This window comes from Diceros bicornis, chromosome 14 (assembly GCF_020826845.1).
Source record: "Diceros bicornis minor isolate mBicDic1 chromosome 14, mDicBic1.mat.cur, whole genome shotgun sequence".
NCBI classification, from domain to species: Eukaryota; Metazoa; Chordata; class Mammalia; order Perissodactyla; family Rhinocerotidae; genus Diceros; species Diceros bicornis.
The window spans coordinates 43,525,575-43,544,014 of NC_080753.1; the positions used below are offsets into that span (position 1 = coordinate 43,525,575).

The window sequence follows — 18,440 nt, forward strand, 5'->3', positions numbered from 1 at the left end:
GCAATAACCGAACTTATGAAAAGCACTGCTGTTTAAAATGACCTCATAAAAATTAAGTTCAGGGGCCAGCCCCATGGTGTAGTGAAGTTTGTGCACTCCACTTTGGTGGCCCAGGGTTCACAGGTTCGGATCTCGGGCAAGGACCTACACACTGCTCATAAAGCCATGCTGTGGTGGCGTCCCACATACAAAATAGAGGAAGATTGGCACAGATGTTCGCTCAGGGCCAATCTTCCTCAAGCAAAAAGAGGAAGATTGGCAATAGATGTTAGCTCAGGGCCAATCTTCCTCACCAAAAATAAATAAATAATTTCATAAAATGGGAATCCATTGGAAAATGCATTACCTTATAACTGTCAGGAGCAATGATGCATTTTGGGGGTTATTAGATGACATTAAGCCAAGGCATCCAGAAACGCCAAATCCTAACCCAACCCCCAGCCACCCCCTGTAGCGGACACTGTTGCCCCACCTGTATCTTTGCAGCTGTAACTATTTCAGTGCCAGCCTTCCAGCACGTCTTTGGCCGAGACTGTTTTCTGACTACCAGAACTTTATCTTGTTGCACCAGGCCCAATGGAAGTGCAGGTAATGAACACTCAGTAGCACCAGCCCTCAACTCCATTGACACAACTCTGGATGGAGATGGAGTGCCATGTGTTCAGACACCTAAAGACAGCCTAAAGTTAGGCTCTTGGGTTTTCATACAAATTTTCACTCTCCTTATTTCGTCTGCTGGAGAATACGTAACAGAAAACCCACATTTGACTTTTGTGTTGCCCAGCCTCAACAAAAGCTTTATTACAAAAAATAATATTTACGGAAAAGTGCCTACAGGATACGTACCTGTTTGTTTCTCTAACTACACTAACATTTGCCTCTAGCTTATGTTCCAGCCATCATAGGTTGAACTTTCATCTTTCACAGACTTGCTTTGACTGAGCTGTGCTTTGGTGTAATGCTTCCATCTTTCACTGAGGGGCCCATAAAAAAAAGTAGCATAGTTCCATGATCCTCGCTTGTATTTATTATAGGAATGTTGTTACCAATGTAATCACATCACAGGGTTTCATGAGGATCTCAGGAGAAATTTTCTCAGAACTTAAACCAGGAAAAACTGTGTTCTGCTGAGCAACCATATATTTTCATCCTCTGTGAGTTTTGTGAATTGTGTAACACAGAGTTTCTCAAACTAGAATCCAGTTTATAGTGGTAGATTAAGGGTTTGACCCCAGAAGTCCTATTTAGAGACTGGGTCATGGTCAGACATTACTTTTTGAAAATGCTTTTTAAATTACATTTTAATTTTTTCCTCAAAGTAATACATGAACATAGTTTAAAATGTCAAATAATACAAGGCCTCTAATGAGAAACAGCAGGCCCTGAGCCCCCTCTTGATTCACACTCCCAGAGGTAACCATCTGAATTCTTTTGGCTGTTTCTTCTATTTATTTACCTCCATATTTCTAAGCAGTTCACATACATCGCTAATTTTTTTTTTCAATTTTAGGTATTTCTCTTTTTACTTAATACGACAGATAAGGACGTAGGATTTTAACACTGCCCCTTACCTACATCCACTTGCCCTCCTCTTCCTCTCTCAATATAATTGTGCCACAATTGTTGATTAAAATGATATGAGTATTTCAATAGTTTTCATGGCTAAGTCATATCATGTAGTCTAATTCCTTTCTTTGTCAACTCTTCGTTTTCCCTGGAGTTTTGTTTTGGCTTAGTTTTCTATATACCTATCACTAATTTTTTCCCACACTTTCCTCTGTAGCTGTTTAACAACTCTCAATTCAATTACACATTAAGTATGTAATTGTCAGCTCACCACCATGGAGCCCACCATCCTCTTGTTCCGCTTGGGGCCTGCCACACACCTAACAAACATTTTAGGGGTTCCCTTCAACACCCAGGAATCCCCTTACCCCTCCCGTGTTGGACCCTCTGTTTCTTGTATACTATCACTTTGCTTTTCCTGGTTCACTGCCACATTTCAATTTGAAGCAGGTTTTCCAGTAGTTTCCTGAGAAAGAACAAACAGGAGGTAAATTTCTGGACATCTCACATGTCCAACGATGTCTCTATTCTTTGCTTAAGTGATCATTTGACTTCGGCCTGTCCAGGCCCCTGGAGGGGCCGCAGAGGACATTAATGCCCTGGGTGCGCCCTCCTTACCCAGAAGGAAGGAAGAGCTGGGGTGAGCGCATTCAGTTCTGTTTTTCCCAAAGCCACCCATCAGGCAAGTCACTCACCTCTGCTGAAACTATTGGAGATTCCTACTCCTGGAAAAGAACATCAGATTTGGAAAAGCAGCAGCTTCTTCCATATCTTTCCAGAGGTATTCTATCTATATGCAAGAAAATATACATATATCCCTTTTCTTGGTCCTTTTTGTTTTAAAATGTAGAAGCATTTTGTACACACCAATACTTTATCTTGGTTTCGGTTTTATATCTTAAACAGTTTATTCATTCTTTTCTACTGCTTTGGAGTATTCCATTGTATGACTATAATTTATATAACCAGTCCTATAGTGTGGACATTTAGATTATTTCCAGTCTTTTGATAGTTCAAAGTCGTAATGAATAACTTTAAATATATATCATTTCACACATGTGCGAATATATCCGTGGAGTAAATTTCTATTAATGGAATTGTTGAGCAATACTCATGTTTTTGTTTAAGTTTTCTTCTGGGCCCTGCATTGTCACTTTTCCCTAATCTTCTCTTGATTCTTCAGCTTTCTTCATCAGCGTGGGATTATGTCTTTCATTGTTTACTATCATTTTAATGGGGTCTAGGGGGAGAGAGAACTAAATGGCTGTGTTCAATTAACATGTTTAACCAGAAATTGCTACGGCCTCTCTTCTGACAATGCTCAGAGAACCTTTGGTTAACATTTTAACTACAGAACAGTAGCTTGTAAGGCAGCCTGGCTATATTACTCTCCTCAAATTCCTTTTTGGTCTCTGGCACATCTTTAAATCGAAGGTGGTACAATATAAAATTCAGATTTGGGCCTTGAGGCATTTTTATGCTAAGCTTTGAATTTAAGACTGGTTTACTAAAGTTTTAACAATAAACGGCTACTTTATTTTCCTTTGTTGTCCCTTATAACTTCATCTCTCCCCAACATTTGGGTTCTCCCAGAAGCAAATTCCAGATAAGAATTTGAGCGCCAGCCTGGTGGCGTAGCCGTTAAGTTTGAGTGTTCCGCTTCAGTGGCCCGGGGTTCGCGGGTTCGGATCCTGGGCACGGACCCCTCATCAAGCCATGCTGAGGCGGTGTCCCATATAGAAGAACTACAACTCTACAACTATGATACACAACTATGTGCTGGGGCTTTGGGGAGAAAAACGAAAAAGAAGATTGGCAACAGATGTTACTCAGGGCCAATCTTCCTCAAAAAAACATAAAAAAGAATTTGAGTGCAAGGACTTTATTTGGGAGGTAATCTCAGGAACTAGCAACAGGGAAGGGAAGAAAGCCAATAAAAGATGTTTTGTCAAGAAAGTTACCACTGTAGGTAAATGGAATTTGTAATCCTGCTGAGGAACTGTTCTGGTAAATATACAACACACACACCTCAGTTATCCCACCCAGAGGTCCCAGGAGCTCAGATATTTATACACCAATTCCTATCCTTCTTGGTTGACCTGACGACCTAAACCTAAAATTCAACTGAGATATCTTGAAGGGGGCAGGGCAGGCAGGGAGCAGTTTTCTAAACAAAACAAACATTGCAAGGGCCCTGCAGCAGTATAGTTGACATTTGTTGCTTTCTGGCTAACTAGAATCTATTTTTTCTTCTGATAACACTTCAATTTCTCTTGAGGGGCTATCTCTCCCATGGTGTAGTCTTAAGGAGACTGTCAATCAAGGTATTGTGCCGTCCCAAGGAGTGCTAACAAACCAGGCTACACCAATCTTGCTATCTCAGGGAACTTGGAATCTTGTGCAAAACGATGAAAGGAGAGAAAATTATTTCAGAGACAGCACTAAGACAATGTTGATGAGCACCTGTTAGGGGATCCCCAGAGCTGCTCTGGTTTCTGCTCCCTCAGAACCATCATATTCTTCCAATGAACTCCATTTTTGCTTATGTTAGCCAGGGTTAGTTTCTATTTCTTAAATTTTTTTTTTTTTTTTTAAAGATTTTATTTACTTATTTTTCCCCCAAAGCCCCAGCAGATAGTTGTCTGTCATAGCTGCACATCCTTCTAGTTGCCGTATGTGGGACGCGGCCTCAGCATGGCCAGAGGAGCGGTGCGTCGGTGCACACCCGGGATTCGAACCCGGGCCGCCGGCAGCACAGCGCGCGCACTTAACCGCCAAGCCACGGGGCCGGCCCTAGTTTCTATTTCTTACAAAGAACCCTCAGAAAGGCAGGAAGAAACAGGAGATGTTCAAAAATTTTTTTTTAGAAGAAAATATTTGCTTTACATATTTTAGTAAGGTTTGTTTTCCATATCCTCTCATCATCCCCCACACCATTTTTAAACTTGTTTGATACATAGAAAAGCAATTAATTTAGGGTTTTTTTTTTTTAATTCGACCACTTGTTTCTAGTTGCTCTTGGATTTTCTTACGTAAATGAGTTCTTTCCTTCCCATAATTATCGTCATTTGGTTTTATTGCACCAGCCTGAGACGTCAAAAAAAATTTACATTACTTGTGGTCCATCCTTCTCTAGTTCCCGACTTTACAACTATTTCTAAAGCTTCACCATTAAGTATTATGTTAGGCATAGGTACATAGCTTTTATCAGGTTAAAATTTCTCTTCCTAGCTTAGGTGTTGAATTTTATCAATACTATTATGTGCTTTCCCCTCCTTTAATGTAAAGAATTTCAAGTGTTTACAAATATAGAAACAGTCTTGCATTTTTGGGATAAACCCCAACTCAGTCATCATGTTTTCTCTTTTAATAGATAACTGGATTATACTTGCCATTTTATTTAGGATTTTTTCATCTGTATTAATAGGGTTCTAGTTCCCCACTCCACCCTACCCCGCCCTGCCCTCTTACAGGCCCTCCTGGTTATTTTGGTATGTCATGCTAACCTCATATATATATATATATATATATATTTTTTTTTTCCCAAGGAGGATCAGCCCTGAGCTAACATCCATGCCAATCCTCCTCTTTTTGCTGAGGAAGACCAGCCCTGAGCTAACATCTATTGCCAATCCTCCTCTTTTTTTTCCCCCAAAGCCCTAGCAGATAGTTGTATGTCATTGTTGCACATCCTTCTAGTTGCTGTATGTGGGATGCCGCCTCAGCATGGCCGGAGAAGCGGTGCGTCGGTGGGTGCCCAGGATCCGAACCAGGGCCGCCAGTAGCGGAGCACGTGCACTTAACCGCTAAGCCACGGGGCCGGCCCCATGCTAACCTTATAAAACATACTGAACAAGTTAGTTCAGTCCAATTCGGGCTTCACACAACATTTTTCCAACTGATTCTTAACCTTTGGCCATTTTCCTTAAAAAAGCTCAACTGTATCTTTTTAAACCAACTTCAAAGAACTCCTTATTATAACTTGCCAGGCTTGACTGACGTCTGACCCTGTCTCTAAGCCATTTTCATTGAGATGTTCTGACATTTGATACCTAACGAAAATCAGACTCATCTAAAAGAAATTCTTCCAAATTCTCCACCAACTAGGGTCACAGTTCCCAGGTGCTAGACACTTAAAATCATCCCAAATTTCCTCTTGAAATCCATCCCTAAAACCACCTGGACAAGATCTCTAGGCAACTAATCCTTTTTCTCAAACTATAAAGTTTTACAATTTTATTTAAATGTAAGCATACAGTAGGTACTCCTACCTGGCTCTTTCACTCAACATCATTGAGATTTATCCATGTTGTGTATACAAATTATTTACTTTTTTATTGCTGAGTAGTATTCCAGTATATGGATACACCACAATTTGTTTATTCACTTGCTGATGGACATTTTGGCTATTATAAATAAAACTAAAAATTTGCAGATTAGTCTTCATGTGGACATATACTTTCATTTCTCTTAGGTAAATATCTAGGAGTGGAATGGCTGGATCATATGCAATGTGCACATTTCACTTGTAAGAAATCGCCAAACACTTACATAGCATTTAATATTGCCACCAAAATTACAGGAGAGTTCCAGCTGCTTCATATTTTTAACACTTGGTATGGTCAAGTTTTTGTTTTTCACACTTTAGTCATTCTGATAGGCACATAGCAGTATCTCACTGTAGGTTTAATTTGCACTTCCCCAATGACTAATAATGTTGATATCTTTTTGTGTACTTCTTTACTACCTGTATATATTCTTTGGTGAAGTGTCCAAATTTTTCCCCCATTTTTAAAATTAAGTTCTCTACTTATTGAGTTGTAAGAGTTCTTAGAAACAAACCCTTCATTGGATGTTTTGCAAATATTTTCTCGCAGTCTGTAGCTTGTCTTTTCATTCTCTAAGAGTCTTTCAAGGCTTATGCACCTCTATGTTCGTCGCAGCATTATTCACTATAGCCAAGAAGTGGAAGCAACCCAAGTGTCCCTCGACATATGATCGGATAAAGAAGATGTGGTATATATATATTTACAATGGAATACTACTCAGCCATAAAAAAAAGACAAAATCATCCCATTTGCAACAACATGGATGGACCTGGAGAGTGTTATGTTAAGTGAAATAAGCCAGACAGAGAAAGACAAACACTGTTATGACTTCACTCATATGTGGAATATAAACTAATACACACACAGAGAGAACAGTTGGGTGGTTACCAGGAGGAATGGGGTTGAGGGGTGGGCACAAGGGATGAAGGGGTGCATTTATATGGTGAGTGACAAATAACAGTGTACAACTGAAATCTCACAATGTTATATACTATTATGACATCAATTAAAAAAAAAGAAAAAAATAAGTTAGGTTGAACCCTATAAAATTTAAATGTATATGCATAAGAGAAAAGATGAAGATTATAAAGTGTGTCTCAATAAATAAATACTTCTGAGCTCCCCCCCCAAAAAAAAATCACACTAAAAAAAAAAAGAATCTTTCAAAGAGAAGTTTTGGATTTTTATGAAGTCTGATTTACTGATATAATTTGTGCTTTTTGCATCCTATTTGAGAAATCTTTGCCAAATCCAAGGTCACTAAGATTTTTTTCTATGTGTTCTTTTACAAGATTAATAGTTTTAGCTCTTAAATTTTAAAATCCTCTCCAATTCCCTCTCCACTTTTCCTCTCCATAACTAAATCCTGGCAACCCACTTTTATTTAGCATTTTTCAGAAATACTTTCTATTTGCCAAGTCATCCTGTTCTATTTAGCTGTCCTCTTTCTAACTCATTCCAACAGCCTCCCAGCTGATTTCCCTCTCCCCCTAACCTAGAATATTCTTAATTCTTCTTTTAAGTTATTTTTTATTGTGGTAAAAAAACACATAAAATTTATCTGTTCTTCTTTAATTCTATCTTTAGGCTAGTGGCCCACACCTAAAACATATAGAGCTATACTGTCTAATACAGTAGCCACTAACCTCATGTAGCTATTTAAATATAAATTAAAATTTCATCATTCACACTAGCCACATTTCAAGTGCTCAATAACCACATACAGCTACCTGGTTATCACCCTGGAGAGCACAGATATTTCCAACTTCTCAGAAAGTTTTACTGGACAATGTTGCTATAGATTAATAATAGTTTCCATTTTCAAGAATTTAGTTCAGGCACTTCAGTAAAGGTTTTAATCCTCACAATAACATCGAGGTAAACTTTAATTTTCTTAACTCTAATATTGAGATAAAGTTCTACAAGGTAAATAACTTGCCTAAAGTAATCCTTTAAAGCTTGACATTGCTCTTTATTGCCAGTTTATACAAAGGTACTTGTATGCTTCTCAAAGAATATACTCAATCCTAATGCTGTATACTTCGCAAATAATTTCCCTTTATTTTGTCATTTTCTTCCTTCAACACAGTACGTATGGGAAACCTCTAATTAATTTCCCCCTACTTTTACTTCTTATTCCTTCAATATATATACTTTGTCCTATACCATATGTGAAATGTGTGAACAGCAAGTTTCAGAACACTTAGCTATTCCTTTGTCTCTTAAATGGACTTTCACCTGCCCTCGACTTTGCTTCTCTAGAGGATTACCACCATCATCCATCTTTTTAAGCCTCCAAGACAAGTCTGATCACACCAGCCAGCCAAGCCTTTACATGGCTAACCAGATTCACTCGGGAAGCTTTTGAAACTAGATTCTCACACTCCACTAAAAAACTACTCAGTAAAAATATCTGGACACGGGGATCTGAAAATCAATAGCCCCTACAAGGAGCTTGAGGTACCGTCAGGTTTGGGAGTAGAGAAATCTCAACTATCTCAGTCTAAAGAAGGATAAATTCATTTTCTCCTTGTTTCCTCCAAGTTAGCAGAGGAAAACAATAGAAAACCATAGAAATAGACAAATTTTCTACGAAGACTCCTTCTACCTCATTCTTCCAAGACACACACAACGCTCAACAGGAGATTGAAGTTTATTTATCATATATGCAAGTCATATCTGACAACTGAGGAAACGCTATTTACATAAAACACTATAGATTAAAAATACATAGTATTTGTATTTTAATACAATTATAGGGTCCCAGAATTCAAACAAGGAAGTATGATTCCAAGTTTGCATTACATAGTTATTTGCTCTGCTACAAAGAACTATAATGGAGGTAAATTTTGGCAGTATGTTTCTCAAGAGTCAAACATTAATGAATTTCATATACTTGGTTTTGCATCTGTAGAGGAAGATACAATTTTTTCAGCACATGTACCAATTTCTGAGTCTTCCACTTCAGAATCCTCACCAGTTTCCTCTTCAGAATCAAATTCCTGACTATCGGGTGATTCCAAGTTATCCAGAGGTTCATCACTCAGTCTCTTTTAAAGAATAAAAACAATAACTTATTGTAAAAACTTTAAAACCCAAGTCCATTATCAGTGTGCTGATATAACTGACCCCAATGTTGTAATGAGGTTCTTTTCATGATGTCTCCAAATTCACTTCTAATCAAATGTTATATCAAAGTCTCCACCATACTAGATCCTATTTTAGCAAAGTGAGTGCTTAATAATTTGCCCATTTGTTAAAGCACCAACATGCATTCAGAGTACAACTGAGATCAGTACTTCTCAAATTATCTAAACTGAAAAAACAGGTTTTCTAATTTCCAATCTGCTATGGACCAACACCTTCATGGTAGTTAGGAGAGCTATTACAGTACTTTCCAGTCAAAACTTCAAACATTAATTCTGTCATGGCTCTAAAATGTAAGCAATTCGTTACAGGAAAAGTTTTGATTTGAAAAACTTTCTGCCCATCAGCAAGATGACTTTTTACAAACATTAGTAAGTTTAGGATCTATTTTTTAGGGTGAGAGTGGTAAAGTAACAGTCATCAGGATAATTCTTTTTTTTTTTTTTTTAACATTTATTTATGTATGTATGTATGTATGTATTTATGTATGTGAGGAAGATCAGCCCTGAGCTAACATCTGATGCCAACCTCTTCTTTTTTCTGAGGAAGACTGGCCCTGAGCTAACATCCATGCCCATCTTCCTCCACTTTATATGGGACGCCGCCACAGCATGGCTCAACAAGCAGTGAGTCGGTGCGCGCCCGGGATCCAAACTGGCGAATCCTGGGCCGCCACAGCAGAGCGTACACACTTAGCCACTTACGTCACTGGGCCGGCCCCTAGGATAATTCTTATAAACACATTAACTACTTCCAATTTTTTTTTTAAAAAGTCAGATAAGACCACCAAATTTATTTAGTGCATCAATTAACAGTTATATAAATAAAAGTAATGTCACGCTGGCATTAAAGTTAAATTAAAAACTGTTTAAAAATTTGTCAATTGTGAAATATAATAACTTGCCATATATTTTTCAGATGTTAATTCCTTTTTATATCTCTACAAGAAAACAGATGTTCTTTTGCTTCATAATTATAAATAATATCTAACAGTTATTGGGCTCTTACTATGTGCAGGCACTTCTCTCAACTCTCATCTACTATAACTCAATATTCTCATAACAAGCCTACGAGGTAGGTGCCATTACTCCCATTGTGGATGAAGAAAATGAAGCCCTGACAGGAGAAATAACCTGCTTGACTCAACAAATCTACTGGGGCTAGGCAGGGAGCTAAGACTCAAACCCAGGAAATCTGACTCCAGAGCCAAAACACTTACTGATCACACGACTGCCTCAATATTATAGAAAAGGGAATGATTTTGAATCAGGTGAATGTTAAAATACCTACCTCTATTACCTCTGCCATATACTGTACATGTTCTGCTACTTCTGCCAATTCTTTATTCTCCTTTTTCAGGCGGGCAATTTCATTGTCCTTTTGTTCAATTTCTTTATGAAGCTGTACAACATAAATAAAGTTCAGTTTTCCATAGATCTGCTATGCTATAAACCAAATTACATGCCTCCAAGTATACAACTGATAGACACATTTAGCACAAAGTTCCTAACAAAGGTGCTATCTTTGGCTCATAGCACAATAGGCTTCTTTTTGTACAATAATTCTGGTAAAAGAGTTGCCTTTCTAATTAAACTTTTCTTAGGCCAACAGCAAAGCTAGTTTATATTGCTCTAACTAAATATGCTAAGCAGCAGAAGGAAAATAATCTTGGAATGTTAAAAAATGCCACAAATTATATTCAGTACATACTTTCTCATTTTCCTTAAGTGTTTCAAAGAGAGCCTTCCTCCGTTTCTCTGCCACTTCTTTCCAATATTGAGAGGATGGATGTTCTAAAATAAATTAATGTTTTACATGTCACTTTGAAAATCATTACTGTTACATGCTGCTGTAAAAACCCAGTAATTTTTTCTATTTAAAAAAATTTACAATCTTTTTCAGTACTACCTATATTACTTAGTAATACCCATTTTTATTTATTTATTTTTTTTGTGAGGAAGATCAGCCCTGAGCTAAATTCCATGCTAATCCTCCATTTTTTTGCTGAGGAAGACCGGCTCTGAGCTAACATCTATTGCCAATCTTCCTCCTTTTTTTTTCCCCAAAGCCCCAGTAGACAGCTGTATGTCATAGTTGCACATGCTTCTAGTTGCTGTATGTGGGACGCGGCCTCAGCATGGCCAGAGAAGTGGTGCGTCGGTGTGCGCCCGGGATCCGAACCTGGGCCGCCAGTAGCGGAGCGTGCGCACTTTAACCACTAAGCCATGGGGACGGCCCGTAATACCCATTTTTAAAAGATTAAAGTTAGAAAACCAAATCAACTTTTTTTCTATTTTTTCCAACATTTTAAAGATTTCAATCCTTCAAAAGACTTGTAACACAAATACAATAAGTACACATATATCGTTCAGCTAGACTGTTAAAGATGTTTGCAATATTTGCTTTGTGTGTTTCTGTTTTTTATTTGTTTAACATTGACATTTTTGAAAAGTACAGATCAGTTATTCTGTACAATGTCCTTAAACTTGGATTTGTCTGTTTCCACAATTATATTCAAGCTAAATAGTTTTAACAGGAATATTGTGTACGTTGTATCCTTCTCAGTATATTAACTTTAATATAAAAGTTATATATGTATTTTTTCATACCTGTAATCATAAGATCAAATGCTTCTTGGGTAACTCCTCCAGGATTTTTATTTTCATTATGTTCTGGGACAATAACAACTCCAGAGCTGGAAGTCTTAGATGTTAACTGGTCATTCCATTGTTTCCTTTTGGACAAGCCTTTAACCAACTATAATGGAAATGCGTACATTAATCTCATTTATTTTGATTTAATGAACAAGGAAGCGGATGGGTTCGTCATTTATGTATTAAAAATAGAGCACTCATATGTCTATACCATTTCAACATCTTTGGATCTTTTAAAAAGTTCCAAACACAATTCAAAACTCTACCAAAACGTATAGTTATACTTTAGGAATTTTATTTGCAGCAACTATTTTGGATTAGACTTGGGTCTAAGGCTTAGCTGAAACTATTTTTATTGTTTAAATAATTCAGTACCATGGAAAGGCAATATTTTCAACCTGCAAAAGTCTAGACACCCTCATCCATGATTTCATCATTTACATACAGGAGTAAATGAATGAATCTAACATTCTATTCTCAAAACATCAAATATTACTCCCATAGGTTAATTTAGAACTCACTACATCATCCCAGTTCTACTACATGTATTTATATCAACTTTGAACTTCCTAAATTGAAGAATTAAAACAAAAACCACTTCTGTGGGGAATATGCAATTGTTCTTCTTTTTTTTTTTTTTTGTAAGGAGGATCAGCCCTGAGCTAACATCCACACCAATCCTCCTCTTTTTGCTGAGGAAGACAGGCCCTGGGCTAACATCTGTGCCCTTCTTCCTCCACTTTATATGGGACACCACCACAGAATGGCCTGATAAGCAGTGCGTCGGTGCACGCCCAGGATCCAAACCCGGGCTGCCAGCAGCGGGGTGCGCACACTTAACCGCTATGCCACAGGGCCGGCCCCTGCAATTGTTATTCTTAAATTATTTCCAAATTTCAATGATTTAGGTATTTCAGACCAAGGAAATCTTGGAAATGTTTTTAACGTAAAAGTAGTATCATCTGTACCCCATTCTAGCCCAATAATACACACCTCATTTTCTCTTCCAACAAGAGATCCAGCTGCAGAAGGCTGAATCATCTTCAGAGTTCTTCTTGGGACAGGACTATTCTGAAAGTCAAGACAATTCATTATCTGGTTACTGGGTTTCTTTACGATTATCTGGTTCCTGAGTTGCTATATGGATTGTTACTCTCTTAGTCCTACTATAATTTAGAAAAAAAGAAACACTAAAACCACTAGTATTTGGTCTGCTATATAATTTTATGTAACATATGACCAAGACATTGGTTTAATCAACTAGCAACATTATTTCCCTAAAATTATAATAAAGTTTGAAGACATTCTGAGAATGGATCATATCACCCAAACCTGACATGAAGAAGTAGCTTTTCTCCTCCCATTTCAATGTATGCTCTTGTTATACTCATTTTGTCAACTAATTGCATCTAGTTAAAACAAAAATATAACAAAATTTCTAAGCTCTAATACTGCAAACCATATGTAATGAAATTCCAGTACAAGAGGAATATTTGTATTCTCTCTTAAAAAGACCTTCCACACAGAAACTAGAAATTTACCAAACATCATAACATTTATGGTAGAAACCCAAAAGAGAGGTAAATTGGGGGAGAAGGTTAATTATTTACATTGAAAATACTTCTTCCCCTAATCAAAAGGATTCATCTCAGATTTCCTTTAAAATGTAAATACCCCCTAACACATTTATATGTATTCACCAAAGAAATATAATTTTCAAGAACAGACTTTACACAAAATCAAATACACATGTAACAGGACATCCTCCCCCCAAAACCTTTACCTGTTTGTAGAAGCAGTTTTGTTTCAAGCCCATTCATTAGGAGACAGCTAAAATGTCAGTGCTTGAGGCATACTAAAATACTGTAAAATGCCAAGCTTATTGCTTTGGAAAAACTATTGCCTTCCTTGAAATACCTTTCCGTAGATCTCCTGATCTGAAAGCTCTCTCTACTTTTGCAAAAAATCATTAGTTATACTGCCACCATGGGACAGCAAACAATGGTGAATACTCAAACAAGGTTAGCAAGAACATGACACCAAAGCAGCGTGAGAAAGTTACTGATTCCCCACTGTACTTCACATGACAAGAGTTCACCTTTCCCACGGTCAAGTTTCTGCTGCTGATTATTATCTCACTATTTAACTGAAGAACAAATGCCAGCTACTGTGAGAACAAATATTACATCAACATTTCAGATATAATTCAGATTATAGATTAGTCAACAGTCTCCAGACAAAGAGAAGAAAATATAACTTTGGAACCTTAATAATAGGTGTTAATTTATTTAAATGCTGCTACTAATAATGATCAAGAAGCCAGCTAAATTACTGTCACAAAAAGATGACAATTTCCAAGATTTAACTTTATATATGTAAGCTTTCTGGCATCCGGCCCCAAAAATGTCATATTGCTATTATCATTCTCTTTATACAGACCGTGCATTGGAATAATAGACTCTTTAGAGCCAAAATGGTTCTTATCTATTAATGGGTCTTAATCTTTTCAGAAAAACAATTTAAGATTCCGTGAGCCCTCTCTGAAAAAAAAAAAAAATGCACACAAGAGCTTACTAACATAGAATTTTACATAAAATTGGCAAGAAATCCATGAACTCCTAAAATTCACTCTTACAGATCTAGTTTTGGTTAAATTCCCTCATTTTACAGATGAGTAAACTGAGACAGAGATGCTAAATAACTCACCGAAGGTCACAGTTTTGAAGGCAGAACCAGAACCAAACAGAACTCAGGTCCTCTCATATCCAAGATAGTTTTAATCTAGCTAGTAAACATTAGACTTTTCTTTAAATGTAAGGATCTGTTGAAATTATATAAATTATCTGTCTGAGATTTGCTTCAAAATAATTAGGTGGGGGCAAAGGGAGTGAATGGAGATGCAGATGAAACAAGACTGATAATTGTCGAAAATGGGGAAGTTAATTGAGATTATTATACTATTGACTCTATTTCTGAATATTTGAAAATTTTCATAATAAAAAATTTAAACACACACACATACACAAAGCACGATGGAAAAATGTCATCATCCTAAATGGAAACTCAGATTCACAAAGTATCAACGCAAAGTATTATTCAAGAAAAATAATGTAAAGAGGATACTGAGTAAGGCAAGACAAACAAAACAACCTATCAAAAAGCACCTGCTATCACTTATGAAATAGGCTTTTATTTACTCTATTTAATTTAAATCTGCAAACTGATATGGTTTTCTTGAAGAGGTGGTATCATTCCTAGGAATCGTCATATTGTCTAAGTTGTGTGGTAGAATCTAATTAAGCTATACATTCATTTAGAACCTTAGAAGTGGAGCCAGTCAAAATTACAAATTCAAAATTAAACAAACTCTGTCTTTATTGCTATAAGAATAAATATTTGGGATAAGATTTCCAGCGACAGTACCATACAGGAATTCAAAAAGTGTGGCCAAACGAGCAGGTTAGATGATAATGAGTATGATGTTCCCCAGAAATATGTGCAACACATAATGTACAATGTGTCTCTGTGGTCAAAGACACTAATTCTGAAGATACACACAAAGGATTTTAATAAAATTATTTCGTGAAATGTAAGAATAGAAAGAAAGTAATAACCTTGTTTACAGAAGATGCTAAAGAGTCTACCAAAAAACGATTAGAACTAATAAATAAATTCAGCAAGGCTGCAGGATACAAGATCAAGATACAAAAATCAATTGTATTTCTAACACTAGCAATGAGCACACCAAAAATCTGATTAAGGAAACAATTCCATCTATAATAACATTAAAAATATAATACTTAGGAAAAAATTTAACAAAAGGAGTGTGAAACTCAATACTCTGAAAACTACAAAGCATTGTTGAAAGAAATTAAAGACCTAAATAAGTGGAAAGACATCTCACATCTGTGGATCAGAAAACTTAATATTCAATCATAATTAATTTTTTAAAAGTTCTCTGTTGTTACTTGTCCTCTGGCTAAAAAGTCAGTAATTCAAGGTTTATAGAAACTACAGCCAGATTAAATTTGGCTAAATTATGTCAAAATACTTCCGACCATATGCTTTTTACAACAGATTAAAGTGATTCTATCACATACCTTTACATTCTCTTGGATTCCTTCTTGTTTCTGCTTCATACTGGGATTCATTATACACCTGGTGAAGGACAAAAGACTAGTAATTCAAAAACAGGATATGGTTTGCACCTGAAGGTGGAGTCTAATTTTTGTTGAAAGTACTTGTAATAATAAAAATCATACTACTGTATGGTAGAACTACTATCTTTGTTCAATGTACCCAACTCAGCCCTGTCAATGAATGACTAAAATTAGTGACTCTATATTCTATATATACATACACAATAACTCTGGTTGTAAAAAATCTTGTTACAAAAAGAAAATTACATATTCTAAACAAATTTACAAAACATGTTGGTGTTCTGGATTAAATACAGGGCTCTCAAAGATCTGAGAAATGGTCACCAGGGAAAGCGAAACAGATACCTAGATATGCCCAAGTTTACCTTAAAGAATAGCATCCTAACTGTTGTTTCAAAGGCAGATTTAAGCTATAATCAACTGGGCTCTGGTAACTAGCAATAACTTAATAGCGACTTAATATCCGATCAAATGAGATTATGCATTTACTTCTGTAGGGAATGTTTAACCACCACCGTGAACTGAGACACTGATGAAGCAAGGAAGAGGGAGCAGGAGATAAAGGATATGCAAGGTGGTGAACCAGATCACTGGGCCAGACTCCCTCCAAACCCAACGTTTGAACCCCCCAGCCATGTCTGTGTGTCCCAAACAGATCCCCCGATTCTTGCGGCCATGTCTGTGTCTCCCAAACAGATCTCCCCGATTCTTGTGGCCATGCCTTAACTCAGTGCAGTGACTCGCACACTTTTCATCTCAAGTTAATACATTTCACACTGTGCCCTAGCGCGCACACGCAGAGTTGACGAAACAAAACTTAATCTAACTGTACGATGCACCCTATTTTCTATTCTATGTTAAGCAAATGCTGGTCGGGGCTCACTAAATTGACCCAGGGCAATGTTTTTCAAACTGCAGGTCGCAGCCCGGGATCCTGAAACCATTTAGTGGGTCATGAACATTGCTTAGAAAAATGTAACTGAACAGAACGGAATTGAAAAGACGAGAAAACATGAGAGTGCACGGCATGTGAGGAATAAGTACTGCTTCGTGAAACTTCTCATTTAGTTGAATGGCTGCGTCCTAAATTGTGATGTAAAATATACTGGAGTACGTGTCACGATTTAAAAAGTGGAAAGCCACTATCAAGTTGTCTAATCCTTCACAAGTTTATCACACACCTCTTAGCAACCTTGCACCCTTACTTTTTATTCTCTAGTTCTTTTAAGCAACTAAAAACTCTAGCATACGACTGTGTCCAAAGGAAATGCTGATAAACGGGTGAACCCAGTGTCACCAACACTACTATCGGTTTTTTAATGGAGACGCAGGATTCAGCGACCCTCTCCATGAGCCCAGTTTGCGGAACCCCTCGGATCACCGCCAGTTAGTACTGGTCAAGGGGGTGGCTGTTCCGTCTCATCAAAACAGCCAGGCACGCCCAGGCTGAGTCTCACATCAACCAGCGGCACACAAACCGCCCCGACGACCCCCGCCAGCTCGCCCTCCGCACACCAAGACCCAGCTATCAACAAGGGGGCGGTCCGTCCGGCGCCGCGCGCCCACGCTTCGGGGACGGCGCCCGCCAGCCAATAGGGAGCGCGGAAGGGAGAGCGCGCCAAAACCGACCCAACCAATGGGGCAGCCCCTCGCCTCGCCTCCCTCCCCCGCCCCGGTTCCCGCAACCGTTCAACAATCCACTCACCCTCACCCCGGCACCGGCCCGGCAGCTGTCACAGGCGTACGCGACTCCTGGCTGGCAGGAGCGAAAAGCGCCTTGGCTAGCAGCCCCTGCGTACCCACCTCTTGCCGCCTCTCTCACACTTGATGGAAACCCTCAATCCTCGTAGGGAACACAGGTAGCCGTGACAGCGGCGCTTCGCACAAGGCCCACAGCTAACCCGCGCTCGGACCACACAGCCGGTGGAGTGCCCGGCGCGCGCTGCTGTGAGAGCTCCCGAACTCCGCTCGCTGGTCCCAGACTGCCGCGTAATCACGTGACGCGAGACGAGGGGCGGGGCCACCCGAATCCGGCGAATCGCCTCTCGCCTCCGCCCGGTTGGCCCCGCCCCTTCCTGCGCCTGCGCAGTGGGCGTGGCGTGTAGTGGGGTAAGGTCGTCCGGAGGGTTCTTCTGGTTGGGAGTTTGGTCCCCTGGGGTCCTGTGTTCCGACCTTGCACTCGCAACCTCCCTTCAGAGTGGAATGTTATGTTTGCCCTTTACAAAGCGGAGGAAAAGATCTGCTCCCACTAGATGTAAACACCGGGAGAACAAAATTTTGTGTACGTATATAGTAACACAACTTGTGATATTTTTGTAAAGCTCTCCTTCCGCGGACTCCCAGAGTATTTTATATTTTGGCCTTTTGTATTTTGACTCGGAAGGAGTTCCGGAAGGCTTAATTGGGCGATCAATTAACCCTGAAACTACTAGTTGAGCGCCTAATACCTACCAAGCACTGTTCTGGGCGTGAGAATACAACTGCCGTTGCGATTTGAAGGAGCAAGGAAACCTTAGCAATACGCCAGGCTTTTTTTTTTAATTATTACTCTGCAAAATTCTCAAATAACTTTCTTTGTGTACATA

General features: G+C 38.4%; 1 protein-coding gene across 2 annotated transcripts; it reads right to left on the bottom strand.

Moving 5' to 3' along the window:
- Positions 1-8,531: 8,531 nt before the first annotated feature.
- On the bottom strand, positions 8,532-17,814 carry GMNN (geminin DNA replication inhibitor). Of its 2 annotated transcripts, none has more exons than XM_058555141.1 (7): positions 17,659-17,814; positions 15,796-15,853; positions 12,689-12,766; positions 11,651-11,798; positions 10,752-10,834; positions 10,332-10,442; positions 8,532-8,944 (listed from the first exon to the last, which is right to left on the bottom strand). In XM_058555141.1, the coding sequence occupies exons 2-7, from the start codon at positions 15,844-15,846 to the stop codon at positions 8,783-8,785; spliced, it is 633 nt and encodes a 210-aa protein (XP_058411124.1). In that variant the 5' UTR covers positions 15,847-15,853; positions 17,659-17,814; the 3' UTR covers positions 8,532-8,782. The 2 variants fall into 2 exon arrangements, with proteins under 2 accessions (XP_058411124.1, XP_058411125.1); XM_058555142.1 differs by lacking the exon at positions 17,659-17,814 and adding an exon at positions 17,561-17,652.
- Between the last annotated feature and the right edge of the window lie 626 nt (positions 17,815-18,440).

Bases quoted from the DNA above. Each gene is read 5' to 3' on its own strand.
- GMNN (XM_058555141.1), bottom strand. From the start codon at position 15,846: ATGAATCCCAGTATGAAGCAGAAACAAGAAGGAATCCAAGAGAATGTA. The intron at 12,767-15,795 runs GTATGTGATAGA...CTTGACTTTCAG, and splicing joins GAATCCAAGAGAATGTAAAG to AATAGTCCTGTCCCAAGAAG. The intron at 11,799-12,688 runs GTGTGTATTATT...TTTCCATTATAG, and splicing joins TTGTTGGAAGAGAAAATGAG to TTGGTTAAAGGCTTGTCCAA.